A 22,347-nucleotide genomic window follows, 5' to 3' on the forward strand; every position below is an offset into this window, starting at 1 on the left:
TGAGCTCTCAACATCATCTATTCCTTCTTCCAGTTTGTTTTGATTACACGACCATGTATTACTTTCAGGAAATATTGTTCTATATTCAATGAAGTCGTTAGCGTTTGTATTTTTAGATATAGCGCAAAAGGTGGAGAGTAACCATTGTTTCGGTATACCTATGTCCTGTTTTGTATATTGTGTTAAACAAGTCTACTATAATCAGTGCCGTGCCAGCACGTGGTAGCGCCTTGTAAAGAAATGTTGAAGGGTTGGTACACAATTAACCCTTATAGTCCTTATTTAAATAATTACTACTTCATCTGCTAACTACATACTTTATTTATGTCTTCGAAGTTTATTATAAACAATAATATTAAATCAGCCAAACCATGTCGCAATTCTTCGTACAATAATATAATTCATTCTCCCGTGTTTTGGCGTCTATTTTATATTTTGTCAAAACAACACGTCTTATGGGTTCACCTGCGGTCATTGTCACTCCACTAATACATATCTTATAAGGTTATTTAAAATTAACTTAAAACATATTATTCTATACAGATTGTCCTAATGATATTACAGCCTGTGTGCAAACCATTTGATGACGCCGCAATTTTTTAAAAATCGTCTCGTAAAATTTTTGTGACTCCTCTAGTAGCGCCTCTTAATTGCTGGCGCTTGTGTGCGCGGCCCTGACTATAATTATTATTACATTACTATAATGTTTAAGGATTCATCTTTTATGCGTTTTAAGCATTCTACTGCGATTAGGTTTAGACCTATTGCTTTGTCATTTTTGTTGTTTTTTAATGCCAATTTCCTCTTTTAATATCTCCAAAAACCACACCATCTTTTACTTCTCTTTTCATGTGTTCTGTTCTTTCCATGTATTCTGGTCTTTGAACAAATCATTGATCTGTTCTATTCTGTCCATCTCTTTAATTTTTCGTTCGTATTAATTTATTTATGACTATACGGGTAGAAAATAACGGGTTATCAGCTTGTATAAATAAATACATACTCAGTATATATAATTTTTATTGACATCGAATAAGCATTTTTATAATACAAAAACAAAACAATATCGGTATAATTTACTTTTAAAATATGTACAGTTGCATTACTTCAGTGGCTGATGTATGATAAATCACCACATTACGTCAAGATGGCTACCTAAAAATAAAAATATTATGTAAGTCTCTTTGAATATTTCAGATTATTTAGCTCCTAAGGTAACAATATTGTTATAATACTCATTTTGTACTCAAGAGTACCGGTCTAGAGTAATAAGGATTTTCTCGGGACACTCAAAGATCCAGGTAACTGACTACTTTTTGAAGTTATACTTCTTTAGGCGCGATTGAGAGTAAAATTTTTCATAAATCTGCGCGCATGCGCACACAGACAGTTTAGTTGCTAAACTTTCAAATTATGTATCAGCGCAAATAAGCCATTAAAATAATATATTAGTGTTTTTTAGTAAATGTATTATTTATTATAATTTTGTGTCTTTGGATTTGTCTTCCTTGGGCGTAAAATAATAAAACATCTATTTTTATATTTCACTTTGTGTCTATATTTAATTATGTATATCTGCAAGTTCAGTAACATGCGCCTTGATGGCCTGGTTGGTAGAGCATTGGACCAGAGATCGAGAAATCGCGAGATTGCGGGTTCAAATCCCGGACGATTCATACTATTTTTTTTTTAATATTTGGCATTGTTAAGTTTTGGTTAATTTTTGGTAATTATTGTTAATTTTTTGTACTGTAACTGTTAAGTATATTTATTTCGTTGAAATTATATAATAGAAGTATAACTTCTTACGTGCGTACAAAGTACACACACACATTCTTTTTTTTAGTTATTGGAGACCTATAGGAAGAAAACCTACCCGTTTCCTGCCTAGAGTTCGCGTCCGTTTTTTAATTATTATTAACAATTTAGTGCAAAAATCGCGATTTTTTCGATTTTTTCCACTACATTCAAAAGCTAAATAGTTGACATAAAATTTCAAAATTCAGGTTTTTAAAACATTGAAAAACCTTCAAAATGCCGATTTTTTTCAAGTTAAAAAGTTAATTTGTTGCTACGCAAACTGCAAAATAAGTGAAAATCGTTATTTGTTAATAACTTTTACTAGAACTACCTTAGAACTTTAGTGTTTCACCCAAAGCTGGGTATTGGCATACTTAACAAACCTTCAAAATTTGAGACCGATCCATTAATTAGTTTAAGAGTTATTCTATTTGTTTATCCCAGAGACCTTTATTTTGCAATAAGATAAGACATAAAATAATGAAGATAGGGCAATTCTGAGTATGCCAAATGAAAGTAGAAAAGTGATAGTATCAAAATGTATTAAAACAAGATAAAAAAATTAATATAGTCAAAAATCCTAATGCCAAATTTTTGAAATTTTGTAGTTTATTAACATTTAGAATAACTTTTTAAAAATGTTGTCCGTAGAATCAATCTTTTTATATATTCGAAAAGCTAGTATTTTAACACGAATTTTCAAATAAAAAAATTTCGCCTGGGTTCATTTGCGACAAAGTTAGCCATATGTTTTTTTAATTCATAGCTAATTTGTTTATAATAATTAAGAAATCTCATTAATGCCATTTTAAAGAATAGGATTTGTATTTTTTCTTAAAAAATTTGCACAAACATTGTACCTTCACAGCACGCCTCTACAATTTTTCAAAAATGTAGTTCAAACGATTACTAGGGGGAACCTACAAATCCAACGAGTTAAAATACCGAAAAAGCAATTTCAAACGAATATAATTTTCTGTATCTCCGGATCAACTCAATAGATTTTGATCTTTATTTTTTTAATTTGTATGTAATTTCTACGTACATTACAAATATGCAATTTGTTTATAAATTTATTAATTTATAAACAGTCTAATTTGTTTAAACAATTCTTGAAAAAATATTTTTTTACAAAAATCTATTTTTTTAATCATAATATCATTAATGATTATAGAAAAAGTTAAAGTACACTTTAATAAATAAATGATTTTTAGGTCTGGATCCCGCGTATGAAAAAAAAAGAATGTGTGTGTACTTTGTACGCACGTAAGAAGTTATACTTCTATTATATAGTTTCAACGAAATAAATATACTTAACAGTTACAATACAAAAAATTAACAACAATTAAAAAAAATACCAAAACTTAACAATGCCAAAAATTAAAAAAAAAGAATGCGTGTGTACTTTGTACGCACGTAAGAAGTTATACTTCTATTATATGATTTAAACGAAATTAATATACTTTTTATTTATATTTTATTTAAATATTAAACTAATTTATACTTACTACTTCTCAAACATTTTTATTAAAACAGTGCCAAAAATTAAAATAATAAAAGAATAAAACACACACAAACACATTTAACCTTTAACTACACGCGCTGGCGTACTTTGTACGCCAGATATAAGAATTCTACTGGAAATATATTTAAAAATTTAATTTTTGACCTTGCTTATTTTTCTAACCTATCACTGGAATGTGCTTTACAATTTGGTTTTAGTTTCGTTATAATCGGCGTTCTGGAAAGATCGTAATTTACATTTTATTATTTGTTGTTTCCGGTGGTGGACAATATACCCCAGGATTATATTACTATAAGTCTTCTTCTTCTTCTTCCTTCTTGTATGTAGGCTTTAAAGCCTGTTTCTTCTTCAATATTATCCTGCTAAATTGTTTAGGTTATCGCACCACCTTTTTCTTGGTCTGCCAATACTTCTTCGTCCATTTGGTGACTTATCTCGTGCTATTCGTACTATCCTATCCTCTGCCATTCTACTAATGTGTTCGTTCCACTCCTGTTTCCGTTTTGTCACCCATCCATTTATGTCTTCTATATTGCATGATCTTCTTATGTTTTCGCTCCTCTCCCTATCCAACAGACTTTTCCCTGATATTCGTCGGAGTATTTTCATCTCTGTTGTTTCTAGTAGTCGTCTCGTTTTAGATGTGTCAGGCCTTGTCTCCGCCGTGTATGTTAATATAGGTCTAATTGCTGCTTTATAGATTCTTGCTTTTGTGTCTTGTCTTAAGTGTTTGTTCTTCCAGATTGTGTCATTAAGAGATCCCGCCGCTTTACTTGCTTTTAAGCTTTGTTGTCGTACTTCCTCTTCAACATCTCCGTAACTGGTTATATCAATTCCCAGATATCTAAACCTGTAATATAAGTACATATTTTAATTCTTTTTTAGTCATTATGGCAAAAAATATATTTTTCTTTGTAAACAATACTTTTTCTCCTGTAAAAATCACATTTAAAAAAATTTTATTAGTAATTTTATTTATCATGGAATCCAGTTATTCCATGATTCCAGTTATAAATCCCAATTGGCTTACTGAAATGGAACTCCAAGTATTCACTGATGCCGAATAAGGTTTATAACAAACAAGTAAGTGTATTTTTTCAAAAAAAATTAAACAAATCCGCTGTTTTTAAGTGTATTTTCTTGTGGCGTAAGTACGCCACGCGTGTAGTTATGTTATAACTTGATGCGCGGGTAGTTAAAGGTTAAAATGCCACAAATGATTTCTGAACATTAATTGTCGGAAATTTTTTTAACTAAATACGTATTTTCTGAAAATAAAATTATATAATAAATATATGTACTTACAATCATAAAATGTATAAAAAAAATAAAAAAATAAAAGTTTTTATTGGGATTCGAACCAGCTATCAGCGCGGTTGGTATATTGGGGTTCATTCGCCTTAAACGCTTCGCCACGGAGGCAATGTGCCATTATGTGCGAAGATCGACTAACTAAACGGGTTAAACTTTTGACATTTTTGAATTAAATTAAATTATTTTGATTTTGAATTGAAATGATTTAGAATTGAAAAAATACAACAAAACATAGAGTAAGAAAACAATATATTAGGTGAATATTGATAGAAATTTTGATGGTAATCAAATTATGTAAATAAAAGTATTACATACTATGTATTTTGGTAGGTTCAAATAGGTAGGTACCTGTGATACATTTACAATTATTACGTACCTGTTGCTTTTAAAAACTATTTAAAAGTCACTACAATTATAAACATTTTTGTTTCTGTCCTCACAACAATAAAACTAATATATTATACATTTGTTTACCTTCATATTGAACAATTATTTATTAATGACAGATCATTTCAACACCCAATCAGAGCCCGTATAACGACTAATACCATACTGTCGGTGTGCGCATGCGCGCAGATCAATACAAATTCACCCTCAATCTCAATCGCGCCTAAAGAAGTATAACTTCAAAAAAAAAGAATATGAATCGTCCGGGATTTGAAGCCGCGCTCTCGCGATCTCTGGTCCAATGCTCTACCAACCAGGCTATGAAGGCGCCTCTTGTTGACGTTTCGGATATACATAATTACACATCACGGTGACAAATGAAATATAAAAATAGATATTTTATTATTTTACGCCCAAGGAAGACAAATCCAAAGACACAAAAATTATAATGAATATATTTACTAAAAAAACTAGATAATATATTATTTTCTCACCTTTCTTGCACTGATATACAAAAAATTTTTGTATTTATACATAATCTGACATATTCAGCACCTAAACGCCATACTGTCTGTGTGCGCATGCGCGCAGTATTTTGAAATTTTACTCACAATTGCGCCTAAAGAAGTATAACTTCAAAAAGTTGATTAATAGCAAGCTGAAAATTTGTTAATAGCTTAAGGGTGTCTAATCGGACAAACTTTGATATATGGGAACACTGGAACAGGGGAAGTTTTAATTGTGGAACGGGTTAAAAATTTGGAACGATCGACCACGAAAACGGCACAAGTATTTTGTCAGACAGAGCAGACTTAAACTCTCCGAACAGAGATTAAACTCTCATGCAAAAATCAGACTGCTATTTATCACCAAATAGGCATTTTAATGAGTGGAACATGTAGAATATGTCAAATGACAGGAATTATGACAGGTGATAAATAGCAGTCTGATTCGAGTTTAGTCTCTGTTCGGAGAGTTTAAGTCTGTTCTGTCGGACAAAATAAATGTGCCGTTATTAGATAATTATTTATTGAAGATAATTTATTTATTAAAGTATACCTTAACTTTTTCTATGATTAATAACGATAGTATGATTAAAATCATGGATTTTTGGGAAAAAATTATATTTCAAAAATTGTTTAAACAAATTAGACTGTTTATTAATTAATAAATGTCTAGACAAATTGCATATTTGTAATGTACAGAAAAATTACATACGAATTAAAAAAAGAACAATCAAAATATATTCAGTAGATCCCGAGATATAGAAAATGATAGTAGTTTTAAGTTACCTTTTTTAGTTTTTGAACTCGTGCATTTGTCGGCTCCCAGCTCTCCCTTCTAGTGTAGGAAACAGAGGTTGAACCTTGCAAAATGGACACAAGTCCGGTTTTATTTTTTTTCTGGCATATCAAGGGGTGCTTATTATCAGACTAACTTTTTCTGAAAAAATTTCGCCCCGGAACCCCCCTTTTCACCCCTTTAAAGGGGGTAATTTATGGTTTTTGCAGAACGTAGCCCTTCCTGTACCTTTTACAAAAAATTTCTTTTATAGAAATATGAAGAGGACTATATTTTCTACGATTTATTTCCAACAGCATCTCTCTATCATCCACCGTTTAGCAAGGGTGGCGCCCCAAAGTTGACAAGTTTTTAAAAAAGATGTTTTTAGAAAAAATATATTTTTCGCTAACTGTAACGGAAATTAAAAAGAAATGCTACGGAGATTATTCACAAATATATGATTGATTTTTTCGTATAGGTTTCACTTAAGGATAATTGCCCTTTTCTTAATTACAGGGTGTTACATTTTAAAAAACCCCTTTTTATACCATCTGAACCGTTTATGCTAGAGTAAAAAGACTTTCAGCGATTACCCATGTACTGGTGTTATTTACAAATTTGTATAATGCACCCCCATTTTTTCCCCGGAACCACCCAAAAAAGAAGAAGAATTAATAAATAAAGTGATTTTCTTGGAATCCTTCACACACAATGCCCTTCATTAATATGCTTCATATATCATTTTGTGCAAGTTATTATTACCCATGCATGGACACCAAACGCGATTTCCTAGTGCAACCCTTGTAGCCAAAAACAATAAATAAAATGGGGGGTTAAAATTTTTTTTTTGTTTTTTGCTTTTTGATCCATATGGGCATATGCTTCATCAATAGTGCTTTTCAAAAATATATATGGTTATTGCAACATCCCTGCGCAAACCGCCCCTATCCTTGAAAATATACTGCAGAAACTACCCCTATACCTTATCCAGCATGTTTTTACGATTTTCTCATTACCTATTCATTTTTTTTAAACAAAACTTATACAAGGTTAAAGACCACTATTTACTCTAAAAATTAGGTCCTATTCATTTTTTTCGTTTAAGCAACCGTTACGGCACAGTGGCGCCGTAAACCTCATATATGCTTTGACGGGCTCCAGTTTTTGTTTATTTTTTCGTCATCTGTTTGTTTTATTGATAAAGTACTTATGTAAAATAAAACAACACAGTGTAACCTACAAATCATGACCTATGCACATTTTACATTCTTTGCTCCCCAAAGCTACAGTGGTGGCCCAAAATAAATTTTTCCATATTTTCGCCACCTACACGCATTTTATTGCGTTAATGCTACCTTAATAGCACATTATTCACCCCTAAGTGGTCGCTAAGCAGTGGCGGATCCAGGGAGGGGTGATGGGGGCGATCACCCCCACCCCTCTCAAACCAAGTGATATTATATTTGAAGATTATAAAAATATTCATTTTTTTTTATAGAAATACTTATATAATATTAATATTATTTTTATAAGAATGACTTTTTATGCTTTAGCGACAGTAGCGGATCCAGCATCGTTAAGAGGGGGGTGCCAATTGGTTAAATTTCTATAAAAATAAATGAATATTTTTATAATCTTTGAATATAATATGACTTGGTTTGAGAGGGGGGGAGGTGTTCACCCCCATCACCCCTCCCTGGATCCGCCACTGCGTAGCGACCACCTAAGGGTAAATATTGTGCTGTTAAGGTAGCATTAATGCAATAAAATGCATGTAGGTGGCGAAAATATGCAAAAATTTATTTTGGGCCACCACTGTGGCTTTGGGGAGCAAAGAATGTAAAATGTGCATAAGTCATAATTTGTAGGTTACACTGTGTTGTTTTATTTTGCATAAGTACTTTATCAATAAAACGAACAGATGACGAAAAAAAAACAAAAACTGGAGCCCGCCAAAGCATATATGAGGTTTACGGCGCCACTGTGCCGTAACCGTTGCTTATACGAAAAAATGAATAGGACATAATTTTTAGAGTAAATAGTGGTCTTTAACCTTGTATAAGTTTTGTTTAAAAATAATACATAGGTAATGAGAAAATCGTAAAAACATGCTCGCCAAGGGATAGGGGTAGTTTCTGCAGTACATTTTCAAGGATAGGGGTGGTTTTTGCAGAGATGTTGCAATAACCATATATATTTTTGAAAAGCACTATTGATGAAGCATATGCCCATATGGATCAAAAAGCAAAAAACAAAAAAAATTTTCAACCCCCCATTTTATTTATTTTTTTTTTTGCTTAAGGGGTTGCACTAGGAAATTGCTTTTGGTGTCCATGCATGGGTAATAATAACGTCCACAAAATGATGTATGAAGCATATTAATAAAGGGCATTGTGTGTGAAGGATTCCAAGAAAATCAATTTATTTATTAATTCTTCTTTTTTTTTGGGTGGTTCCGGGGAAAAATGGGGGTGCATTATACAAATTTGTAAATAGCACCAGTACATGGGTAATCGCTGAAAGCCTTTTTACTCTAGCATAAACGGTTCAGATGGTATAAAAAGAGGTTTTTTAAAATGTAACACCCTGTAATTAAAAAAAGGGCAATTATCCTTAAGTAAAACCTATACCAAAAAATCAGTCAATTATTTGTGAATAATTGCCGCAGAATTTCTTCTTAATTTCCGTTATAGTTAGGGAAAAATATATATTTTTTAAAAACATCTTTTTTAAAAACTTGTCAACTTTAGGGCGCCACCCCCGCTAAACGGTGGATGATAAAGAGATGGTGTTGGAAATAAATCGTAGAAAATATAGTCCTCTTCATATTTCTATAAAAGAATTTTTTTGTAAAAGTTACAGGAAGGGCTACGTTCCGCAAAAACCACAAATTACCCCCTTTAAAGGGGTGAAAAGGGAGGTTCCGGGGCGAAATTTTTTCAGAAAAAGTTAGTTTTATAATAAGCACCCCTTGATATACCAGAAAAAAAATAAAACCGGACTTGTGTCCATTTTGCAAGGTTCAACCTTTGTTTCCTACACTATTCACTTACCACGACTAGTCACCAATTGAACTTCATTTTTAAAAATTCATGTAAAATGCCCATCTTTTCTATTTTGTAAAATGATTTTTTCTACGGACAATATTTTAATGATTTTTTCTACGGAGAATATTTTTAAAGTTATTCTAAATGTTTATAAACTACAAAACTTCACAAATTTGGCATTAGGATTTTTGACTATATTAGATAATTTTTTTTATCTTTTTTTAGTACATTTTGATAGCATCAGTTTTCTACTTTCATTTGGCATACGCAGAATTGCCCTATATTTATTATTTTCTGTCTTATGTTATTGCAAAATAAAGGTCTTTGGGATAAACAATTAGAATAACTCTTAAATTAATTAATGGATTGGTCTCAAATTTTGAGGGTTTGTTAAGTACCCCAATACCCAACTTTGGGTGAAACACTAAAATTCTAAGGTAGTTTTAGTAAAAGTTATTAACAAATAACGATTTTCACTTATTTTGCAGTTTGCGTAGCGACAAATTAACTTTTTAACTTTCAAAAATCGGCATTTTGAAGGTTTTTTAATGTTATAAAAAATTAAATTTTGCATTTTTATGTCAATTATATAGCTTTTGAATGGGGTGCAAAAAATCGAAAAAATCGCGATTTTTGCACTAAATTGTTAATAATTAAAAAACGGACGCGAACTTTAGGCAGGAAACAGGTTGGTTTTCTTCCTATAGGTCTATAATAACTAAAAAAGTAGTCAGCTACCTGGATCTTTGAGTGTCCCGAACATGGTCTATTTCTAGCTTATTATCCTGGAGTATACATAGGAGGAACTGCAAATTATGATGGAGGAACTTGCAGGCAGCTCCCAATACGTCGGCCTGAAAATGAACATGAAGAAAACAAAAATAATGACAAACACAGATGACCCCAGACGCATAACTATAAATGGCAGTGAGATAGAAAAAGTCCAGGAATATATCTACCTAGGCCAAATCCTGAAACTAGACAAAGAAAACCAAAGTGCGGAAATTAATAGGAGAGCAAGACTAGCATGGGCAGGATTTGGAAAACTTGGTTGGATACTTAAGAACCGCAAAATACCTCAATATTTGAGGACCAAAGTGTTCAATCAGTGCATCCTTCCTATCATGACATATGGGTGTCAAACCTGGACCCTAACCAAGGCAAATATGAATAAACTAGCCAGAACAGAAAGAGCTATGGAAAGAGCAATGTTAAGTATACGACTGTCAGATAAAAAGAGGAACGACTGGGTAAGATCAAAAACAAAAGTCGAGGACATAACAACAAAAGTTGCCAAACTTAAATGGAGCTTCGCAGGCCACACTGTTAGACAAAAAGACCAACGTTGGAATGCAACGATACAACATTGGAGACCTTACCAAAGTAAACGACCGAGAGGAAGACCACAGATGAGATGGGTTGATGATATTAAAAGAGTAGCCGGAACGAATTGGAAATATGTTGCTCAGGATAGAGACCGATGGAAGGAGTTGGGAGAGGCCTATGTCCAAACGTGGACGATAGAAGGCTAAGAAGAAGAATACATAGGATACAGTAAATGACCGCAAGTACCAGAGATTATCGTGTCTAGCTTGAACTACGAAGAAGAAGATGCAGTGAAGTTTGATGACCTAACAGCGGCAGAAGAGGAATAGACAACTACGTGTTTTATTAATCATCATCCAGCCTTCTCAGTCCAATATTAAACATAGGCCTCCACGCATAGGCGTTCATGAATTGAACCACGCCGCAGTATCGTGAGTGGCCGGTTTAATATGATCACAATCGATTCTGCTGCAGAAATCAATGTTATGTTCGAGGTTGGCAGGATTAAACCACACGCTTGAAACCTTGGTTTAAACCAGCTGGTTCTTTAAGAAAAAACCTTTGGGCTAGTGCAGTTGAAACTTCGAAACGCAATTCAAATCGGCTTATTACTATTAAATGTATTAACCTATTAAACTTATTACCAACGAATTATTACTATTAAAAATTATTTCAACATTCAACAAATACAAAACTCATGAAAACCATTGCAGAACTCCAATAATCAATGTCAATATTTATAGTTCTACAATTGCTCACTTTGGCGCTGCATTCTTATTTTCGGTTGCCTATTTGTTATTATTCTTGTGAATCGCTCGTAGAAATGGTTTAACAGGCCCTAGTATTTCACTTTGGTTCAGTGTTGATATATCAGGCATCAATTCCAATTCTTGCTCATCACGGTTTTGTTCTATATAGAAATTATACAGAAAAAAACCTGGATGAGCAAAATAGCAGAAAATGTTGAGTTTTTCCAAATTAATATTTAAATTGTTGAACTCTTTCAAAAGTGTAGTTTTCTATCTTGATCTCTCTCGTCTTGTTATCTTCTCTTCTGGAACATATTAGATATTTTGTTTTTCCTCCGTTAATTTCTAGACTTATTTTCCTTGTTTCATTTGCCAGGATTGTTAATCTTACTTCTTTTACTATCTCCTTGTCTCTTCACATAAGAACTATGCCATCTGCATATGATAATAATTGTGTTGAGGAGGAGGCTATATTTCCTTTAATTCCGTTGGCCTTGACTGTTCCTTATACTGCTATGATGAATATAGGTTGACAGAGAAGGGTCTTGTCGCACTCCGTTTCTATTGACATTGTGTTTATGCTACCTTCTTCTGTTGTTATTTTAGCTCGAGATCCATCCATAGACCATAGTCCTTTTTGTTAATCTGGTTGGCTTCGCTGGTATATCTTGATTTTTCAATTCAATAAATAATTTATTTCTTCCAATACAGTCAAAGGCATTAGCCCGACCAGGGAAAACAAAATTTTACGAAAACCTCCAAACAAATAAAAGATGAAAATTTGGGAATAGGTAGTTTACAATAGAAAAAGTTTTCAATTCTACATCCCCTCCATTTTACAAAAATTGGGAAATACGGGGTGAAAAATATTTTCTCGAAGGTGAAAAAATATACGTTCAAAATAAGTCCAAAATTGTATAAAATGACTAATTCTAAGTAACTTTTGTTCTATAGAGTTTTTTCACTAGGTTAATAATACTTTTCGAGTTATTTGCGAGTGAATATGTTCACTTTTAAACAAAAAAAAAAACATGTTTTTGGATGGTTTTTCGCAAATAACTCAAAAAGTAAGTATTCTAGGGAAAAAATATTCTAAGCAAAAATATAGCTTATAAAAAACTGAAAAAATGATGTATGCACGAGATCTGTAGATCCAGTAGAAGCAGAGTTGTAGCTAATAAAAAGTAGGATCTTCTTCGTCAAATTCCTAATCGAATATTTCAATTTGAAATAACCCAAAAACGGAGATCTTTTCGGGGAAAATTCATTACAACTTTTTTAACGTGTTTAAAAAAGGTTTATTTTTGTTTTTTAAAAAAACTTCTGAAATTAAAAGTAAGTGAGTTACGCTCAAAATATTGCTGGTCTTTTTTATTTTTGCTAAAAAAATCGCGAAAATCACCCCCTAATTAGCTTCCCAAATAAAATTAATCGTTACCGCTTCACAAGTTACTTTACTTATGTATTGTTTATAATATCTATAAGTTTCATTGGTTCAAAGTGCATTTTTTGAAAAAAATTGGGTTTAAAATAAAACATTTTTTTTATTTTGAAAAAAAAAATGGAATTTTTTATGGAATTAACTTAAAAATTATTAGCAATACCAAAAATCTCAAAGAGCAATAAAATGTTCGTTTTGATTTTCTGAATATTTTTGATTTTTTGTTTTCTTGTTAGACAAATATTGGTTATGCTAAGGCTCTTCAAAATTTGCCTAAACTCGTGATTAGTTACTCGTTCAAGCCATTTTAACTACAGCTTTTTCAAAAATAAGCACTTTGAACCGATGAAACTTACAGATCATATAAATAATACATAAGCAAAGTAACTTGTCAAGTGGTAATGATAAAATTTATTTGTGATGCTAATTAAGGGGTGATTTTCGCGATTTTTTTACCAAAAAATAAAAGGGACCAACAATATTTTGAGAGTAATTCACTTATTTTTAATGTTAGAAGTTTTTTTAAAAAAGAAAAATAAATCTTTTTTTAAACACTTTAAAAAAGTTAAGATGAATTTTTTCCGAAAAGTGCTCCGTTTTTGGGTTATTTTACATTGAAATATTCGATTTGGAATTTGACGAAGATGAATTTAAATGAAGTAAGATTCAAGATTTTAAGATGAATTTACTTTTCATTAGCTACAACTCTGCTTCTACTGGGTCTACAGACCTCATGCATAAACCATTTTTTTTTCAATTGTTTATAAGCTATATTTTTGCTAAGAATATTTTTTTCGATAAAATACTCACTTTTTGAGTTTTCTCCGAAAAACAGTCCAAAAACATGTTTTTTTTTTGTTAAAAATGAACATATTCACTCGCAAATAACTCGAAAAGTATTGACTTAACGAAAAAACTCTATAGAACAAAAGTTGTTTAGAATTAGGCATTTTATTCAATTCCGGTCTTATTTTAATGTATATTTTTCACCTTTAAGAGGGGGTATTCCCCTCCATTTTACAAAAATGGAGGGGAAAAAATTTACAAAAATGGAGGGGATGTAGAATTCTAACCTTTTTCTTATATATAATAATAGACAATTTCAACTACCTATTCCCAAATTTTCGTCCTTCCTTTATTTTTTTTTGGGGGTCAGATTGTTTCTTGATTGGGCTACTTGTCTGAAGTTTTCGAAGAGGGTGTGAAGTTTTATGTTGTGTTCGTGGCATTTCTTGATTGTTTATGTCGATCGATCTTCACTGAATTCTTGCTGGTAGTCCCCAATATTTTTCTCTGTGAATTTTGGTCTATTGAGGGCTGTCAGAATGTTGTAGGATTTATCAATAGCGCTATAGTTGTTAGTCTGTTACTTCTTCTCCTCTCTTAAATATGTATTGGTATACTTCTGTATTCTTTCCAATCCTCCGGAATTTCTTCTGCTCCCCGGATAAAAGACTAGCCCGAATATAAACAGATACCGGACCACCAGGAACACCCTTTAACCCTTTCAGCTCCTGTGCTGACAAAAATAATTTCCTTTGAATACTCAGGTGCTGTGGACGCGCTTGCGCGTCAACTTCTTCTTCATGTACCATGTCTTTCAGAACGTTGGTTACCATCATAGCTATCTTAATTTTATTCACTGCCACCCTAAATAGCATGCCTGTATCAACCCTATATTTGGGACCTCTCATTACATGTCCGAAATACTCCAGCTTTCTCTGCTTGATGCTTTTTATGATCTCAGTAGTTGTTCAATTTTCACATGCAAAAAATATTCTTATATTTTTTCCTGCATTAAATCCCTTATTACAACCCTTAACTTTAAATAAGTACCAGGCCTACCCTGTCCTCTCCAGTACCACCTAGTTCATCCCCTACTTTCAATCCCTTCCAATAGACAATATTTGGACAATTTGCGATTGAGAATTGCTCTCTACACCGACACCCGTCCAAGGGTGAGCATCTCTCTATCTCAGCAGCCGTCCTACGGTCAACAAGTAACGCTCTTGCTCCGATACCCACCGAGGGTTAAGCTGCTCTCTCGCACCTCTCATCTTTTGATGGTCCAGCCTTTCTTTTAGGCAAAAACGAAATAAGCAGAACGTGTTACGTTACGTGACGAACAGTAATTCGCAAGTGCGGTAATCAAAACTCAATTCGTTGTGATCGAGGATCTAGTGATTTACAACATTGCACAACCTGGTAAGACTCTCAATATAAATATTAATATTGTCTGTGTAAAACCTTATACCTTATCCTTTATACTTAAACCTGAACCAGTAAATCCTCATATATAGTCCACACCCTCTGAAAGTATATTCATACTGTCACATATGTACAAGAATCGTACAGTAGTCTTGCTGAGACGTTCTAGTATTGTGGAATTTCGAATCTTCTCCACCCAGGAAACTTTTAAAATTCTTCTATAGCCACATTTCGAAAGCCTCAAGGCGATTTAGATCGATTTTATTCACAGTCCAGGACTCGACACCATAAAGTAAGACCGAGAACACGTAGCAGCGAAGTAGGCGGATCCTCAATGCCAATTTTAGGTCTCTGTTACATAACACCTTGGACATCCTTCTAAAAGCGGCTCTAGCCTGCTCTATCCTAGATCTAATTTCGCCGTGACTTTCTGCGTTCCAATTTAACTGCTGTCCAAGGTAAACGATTTTATGAACTTGCTCAAGTTTGGTATTATTTACATATATAGACGGTTTTATATGCTGCTGTTTACTTATTACGAGTATTTTGGTTTTCCGTATGTTCAGATCCAGACCTGCCTCCCTACAACTCTCAACGACACTATCAAGTAGTGTTTGCAGATCTTCTTGACTAGAAGCTAGGAGTACTGTATCGTCCGCATATCGCAAATTATTGATGACTTCACCGTTCACAAGTATTCCTTCTTGTTTTTCAGAAAGTGCTTTTCTGAAAATTCTTTCGGAGTAAACGTTGAAAAGCAGGGGTGACAAGAGGCATCCCTGCCGTAATCCTCTTTTAATATTAGGAGCCTGTGATTCCACACCATCTACTAAAACTGATGTTGTTTGATTCCAATATAAATTTGCAATTATTCGAACATCTCTGCCGTCCAAGCCAATGTCTTTTAGAGCTTCGATTAATATAGAGTGCTTAACACGATCAAATGCCTTTTGGAAGTCAATAAAACAACAGTATATGTCTACAGATATATCTCGACATCTTTGAGCAAGTACGTTCATTCCAAACAGTGCCTCTCTCGTTCCAAACCCGTTACGGAAACCAAACTGTGTGTCATCCAGGTATTCCTCGCATTTATTGTAGATACGACCATGTATTACCTTCAGAAAAATTTTCAATAAGTGGTTTAACAAACTGATGGTTTTATAATCAGTACAGGTTTTTGCTGTTGTCTTCTTAGGTAGAGCTATAAACAGTGAATTAGACCAACCATTAGGTAGTTGTCCGCTGGTATAAATGGTATTGAAGAACGAAGTTATAGCCTCTAAAACATTGCTATCATTTATAAGCTTGTATATTTCAGTTGGAATTTCATCAGGACCAGTCGCTCTGCCATCTTTTGATGATTGTATGGCTTTTATAACCTCAGAGCGTGTTATTAGGGGTCCGTCGCTAGTAATATCGGGAGGTGAACTACTCCTATCGTCTTCGAATAGGTTCGTGACGTAATTTTCCCATTCTTTAAGTTTGTCCTCTACTTCAAATATTACTTTACCATGTTCATCCTGTAGCAATGCAGTTTGTTTCTTATTGAAGATACCAGCCGCTTCTTTCATTTTTTTATACATGTTAAACGTGTCGTATCTGTTTTCAAGTTCTTCAATGTCATGACACTGTTTGGCTAGATGTTAACTCTTTGCTTCTCGCATTTTACGACGAATTTCTTTTTGTATGCTGTTATAAAGTGTTTCGTTGTTTTTCGCTAGTCGCCGTTGTTCCATCAAATCCAATATGCCATCTGTCATCCAAGCCTGCTTTTTTAGCTTTGACCTGCCTTGTAAATTTCTCACACAGATTTATTTAACTGTTGTTACGATTTTATTTAAGCCCTCATCGACATTTTTACCAATATTTTCCCAAATTAAATTTTCGTTCAGTTGTCTTTGAAATGATTCCTTAATTTTCTCGTCTTGTAATTGAGCTGTATCAATATTTTTGCGGGACTTCTTTTTGATCACCTTTTTTAATTTTAATTGGGTTACAGATACTATGGGATTTTGATCAGGCCCAATGTCAGCACCTGGAGAAGTTTTAACTGATTTGATGCAGTTTCTAAATCGATTTTTTATTAGAATGAAGTTGATTTGGTTCCTAATAATTTTGTCCTCTGATTCTGCATTTGACTTCCAGGTGTAGAGTCTTCTTGGTGGTAGTTTAAAGTGAGTATTCGATATAATGAAATCGTGTTCTTGACTGAACTGGACAAGTCGATCTCCACGTTCGTTTCTGTTTCCCAAGCCATAATCCCCCACAATGTTCAAACAGCGTCCTTTGCCGACTTGAGCGTTAAAATCTCCATGGTATTTTCTGCTGCTTTGATGCGTCAACAGCACTGGTAAATAGTCATCTTTGGGCGCGCGTACGCTTCACCTGAGCTGAAAGGGTTAAAAGATGGCGAGACACAGTGGCGACGCGTGACTTTTTCTAAAGTGTTACCAAAACCAGATGTAAAAAAATCTTATTTAAAAAAATATTTTGAACCTCCCAAGTATAAGTTTTTGTTTTCAATCCTGTGGGATAAAATTCACACTACTCTATTCACTATTCCCAAATTATATGTATGTAATTATGTATATGTAACGGGTATAACAATAAATAATAAACAAACTAAAAATAGTATTCTACCATAAAATTAACATAAAAAAATGAACAAGTAGGAAAAATAACAGATGTTGAGAACTATTGTTTATATTTTAATTCTTCCATTTTCAATAATATCATTTTTTTCTTGAAAATAATATATAAAAAATATACAAGTAGAATGACTTTTCAAGTAGTTGATCAATTACGCAATACGTAGCAACACTCTTCCATGTTTAAATGCACGCACACTGTAATCTGTAATAGGTACTAAACCAACGTTTTACCAATCTTCAAAATGGTAACAATACTGATATGCACCGCGTGACCGCGCGCCGTCTCTAGACCCGTCGGTCCTTCAAAATTTTCAGAGCTAGTCCCGAGTGATAGCGAGGTTTCTCCTGCGTTACCGTTACCAGTGCCAGTATTGGTAACGGCATATGATAACGTGTCATGGATTCACATAATCTCGCCAATATTTTCGTGCGTCTAGTTGGGTATTTACTGAATTAGGTACTATTAACAAGTATTTTTGTTGGTAAAAAATATAAATGGAATTATTTCGTAGTAGTCATAAAATATTTATTTGCAAGATTTGTAACTGTTACCAATGGTAACAGTGGTTACATGGACGCTTCGCCACTGGCGAGACATTTGACAATTAACACCACACATACGCATAAGCAATCCCCCACTTACTGACCAACGGCTACGGGCAGATGAGTTGGTAAGTGGTAGGGCACTCTTTTGTCCTGGGCTTGAGACACTGACCCTAAAGTCGGATGAGCTAAGATATTAGCCAACGGCATAAGTATACAGAAGGCAACGGGAAACCACTGTATTAAAGGTCGTAAGATATTCCTAGTCGAATCATCATGAAATGAGAAGACAGAGTAAGCAGACGGGTACTGATCATGGGTATCGGAGACCAAGATCCGGCAGGAAAGGAGTCGGGGCTTTTCAGGTCGTCAACCAGCGAAATCCCTGCCAGAAAAAGAAAAAAGCAGACCGTGAATTTAAAATTGGAACGTGGAATGTAACCAGCATGTTTGAATCAGGAAAAACCCACAATGTAATTCAAGAAATGAAAAGAGTTAACATCAATATTTTAGGAATAAGTGAAACACGATGGATAGGAAATGGAAAATGTCAAGTTAGAGACCATACGATATACTATTCTGGTAATAATGACACACAACATCGACATGGCGTAGCAATTATACTGAACAATGAAGTCTCACTTGTTCTTGTCCAATAGTAGGCTCTTAGAGCCTACTATTGGACAAGAATAGTCCTATTATATGAAGATATACAGTGATGAGCGCGCTAATAACCGGCAAAATAGCGCAAAAGACGGAAAACATAATACACTGCGAAACAAAAAGGGATGAAACTAGTGGATGTGGAAATGATCGTTATAAACGTATAAATTAACATTACATTATATATTTTCCCACCTTTAGACGTCTGTGACAGGAATTTTTTATAAAATTCTACTGTCACAGTGACAGTTGTCATACACCTCTGATACGTCTAAAGGTAAAAAATTATGTAATGTAATGTTAATTTATACGTTTACAACGATCATTTCCATCTCCACTAGTTTTATCTCTTTTTGTTTCGCAATATATGTACATATATTATGTTTTCCATCTTTTGCGCTATTTTGCCAGTTATTAGCGCGCTCATCACTGTATAATACCAATGTATGTACATTTATGTACCTTTTATTGTTGATCTTTACTTTTTTCTGGTGTCTTTTCAGATGAATCAGATGAAACGAATGATTTCACGGATTCCCAAGCCTCATCTAAGCTAGTTGGCAATTTAGGCAGAGAAGGAAGTTCTAATGGTGGATCATCTTTTTTCACTGAAATTAAATAAAGTAAATGTCATAAATTGTGAAATAATGTAGTTTCACTGATAGCAAGAGGTTACAGGTTAAAATAAAACTGATATACAGTAGGAAAAATGAAAGAATACCCATGAACGAACATACACTCGCGATCATAAAAAGCGGGTCACTCGATGATATATTCAAGTTAGATGTCTCGAATTTTCTAAACCTGTTGTTCGATTTGAGTGATTTTTTTAGTATGTTATAGCCTTATTCTTTAACAATATCGCCATAATAATATTGTTGCTAGACAGGTAAATTGTCATTGTATACCGGGTGTAACAATTATACTGTGTTTATTCCTCAAAGTTCGAAACACCCCGTGGAATGTTTTAGCATAGATAAAATATCGAAATTAAAACTCGATTGTAGCCTTAGGCTTTCTTAACATTTTCTTTTTTGATTTATTTGTTTATGTTGGATAATAAAAAAGTTAGGCACCTTAACAACTAACCATGTTCTTCATCAATACAGGGCGTTTCTAAATAAGTGCGACAAACTTTAGGGGGCAATTCTGCATGAAAAAATAATGACCGTTTGCTTTATAAATAATTTTATCTTCCCATTTCGAGATACGGGATGTTGAATTTTTTCTTACAAACTGACGATTTATTTATTGTTCTAAAACCGGTTGAGATATGCAAATAAGATTTGGTAGATGTTAAGAGGTAGTTATGGCGCATTTTTTGACATACAATTAAGAATTTTATATTCAGCATTGGCGTACATACGGGATGTATCTAAAATGTTTATACCCGTATGCACGCCAATGGTGAATATAGAATTATTAATTGTATGTCAAAAAATCCACAATGACTGCCTCTTAAAACCTACCAAATTTCATTTGCATATCTCTATTGGTTTTAGAGCAATAAATAAATCATCAGTTTGTAAGAAAAATGCAACATCCCGTATCTCAGAAACGAAGCATTTGCAGACATATGTTTATAAAGCAAACTGTCATTATTTTTTCATACATAATTACCCCTTAAAGTTTGTCGCACTTATTTAGAAACACCCTGTATTGATGAAGAACATGGCTAGTTATTAACGTGCTTAACTTTTTTATTATCCAACATAAACAAATAAATCAAAAAAGAAAATGTTAAGAGAGCCTAAGGCTACAATTGAGTTTTAATTTCAATATTTTATCTATGCTAAAACATTCCACGGGGTGTTTCGAACTTTGAGGAATAAACACAGTATGATTGTTACACTCGGTATACAATGACAATTTACCGGTCTAGCAACAATATTATTATAGCGATATTGCTAAAGAATAAGGCTATAACATACTAAAAAATCACTCAAATCGGACAACACGTTTAGAAAATTCGAGACATCTAACTTGAATAACTCATCAAGTGACCCGCTTTTTATGATCGCGAGTATATAAAACACGCTGTATTTTCCTGTCACTGTGTCACACAAAAAATTGGCCAGCGAAAGTACATGTAATAATTATTATTACATGTACTTGCGCTGGCCAATTTTCTTTGTGACACGGTGACAGGAAAATACAGCGTGTTTTATATGTTCGTTCATGGGTATTCTTTCATTTTTCCGACTGTAGATAATGTTGTTCTGAAGCTATTTTCTTGTGGCATTTTTGTAATTAACTATTTGTACTGTCACTGTTGCATGTGGTTGTCTTTTTAAAGACAGATCACATGCTATGATTTTTTTGTGACGGATATTCTTGAGTTGGGTTTGATTTCATGTAATCGAATGAACTACCTTTCAGTAAAGTCATCCCAGGAACGCAACTCATAAATATTGGCAATACCATTTTAAAGCCTTCTACTTTAAAATGTATAATATATGTCTGAATTGCCGATATAAATGAGTCAGACTAAAAAATATTAAGATTTTTTTACTAAGCAACAACATTTTTGTTTAATTCATTAATATTTTTTGTATGTTGATAACGACTTTCGATTTGGACGTCGAAACGTTAATAAAATCATCTTTTTAGTAAAATTGTGGCTTATTTCCCATTAAAAATAGTTAATTAATATAGATAACTAAACTAAAGCTTACCTCCATGAACGAAGTTATATGCTACTACTGCATATTTTTTGCCTTCGGTTAGTGCCACTTGAGAATACTCGGATGCTTCTTTGGGATAACATACAGCTGATATACCCAGAGCACCTACAGCAGCATAAACAGTTTTCTTGATAAAACCACCCCTGAGACCAAATATAAGACCGGTTAGACCACCAATTCCTATGGCACCTACTTTTGGCAGAGTGTTATCTTCTTGTCTTAGGTAATTTACAACCCCTGTGAAACGAATTAGCAATTGTTAAAATTGTGTTTATATAACTAGTTTCACAATAAAAGCTATCAGCTCTTATAGAAAAGTAATAACTGATTAGGGAAAGGAAGGTAAAGCCAACAGAGTGTAAAACTAGAAAATGGAGCTTTATGTTTGGAGTGTCTTGTACCACGGTGTCCTCCAGGTACTCCTCGACACTACTCGACTTTTAGTCCAGGGCCCATCTGTTTTGAGATGGACGTTGAGAGGTGACTCAAATTTTTTTGCAGAAATTGCTTGAAAATAACTCAAATAATAATATTTGAGTTACCCTCCCTCTCAAAAAGGTCCGGAACATTGTTTAAATAATTAAAATGTCAAAAAATGAAGGAAATACTCGATTTTTTGCTTCGTTTTTTGCTTATAACTTTAAAAGTATTCATTTTCCAGAAAAGATGTACTGACATAAAAGTTGCGTAATTAAATTTCCTACAATATAGAAGTAGTTAAA

The 22,347-nt window shown here is 33.3% G+C and overlaps 1 protein-coding gene across 1 annotated transcript in view; it reads right to left on the minus strand.

Annotated features, from left to right (window-relative positions):
• Positions 1 to 1,003: 1,003 nt before the first annotated feature.
• Positions 1,004 to 22,347, minus strand: part of LOC126891723 (MICOS complex subunit MIC27) — a 76,708-nt gene continuing 55,364 nt past the window's right edge. Inside the window, exons 3-5 of the mRNA XM_050660989.1 lie at positions 21,617 to 21,862; positions 19,404 to 19,549; positions 1,004 to 1,155 (exon numbers count right to left, since the gene is read on the minus strand). Coding sequence (XP_050516946.1) covers positions 19,407 to 19,549; positions 21,617 to 21,862 — 389 coding nt within the window. The 3' untranslated portion in view covers positions 1,004 to 1,155; positions 19,404 to 19,406. The remainder of the gene's footprint in view (positions 1,156 to 19,403; positions 19,550 to 21,616; positions 21,863 to 22,347) is intronic.

This window comes from Diabrotica virgifera, chromosome 9, assembly GCF_917563875.1.
Source record: "Diabrotica virgifera virgifera chromosome 9, PGI_DIABVI_V3a".
Lineage (NCBI taxonomy): Eukaryota > Metazoa > Arthropoda > Insecta > Coleoptera > Chrysomelidae > Diabrotica > Diabrotica virgifera.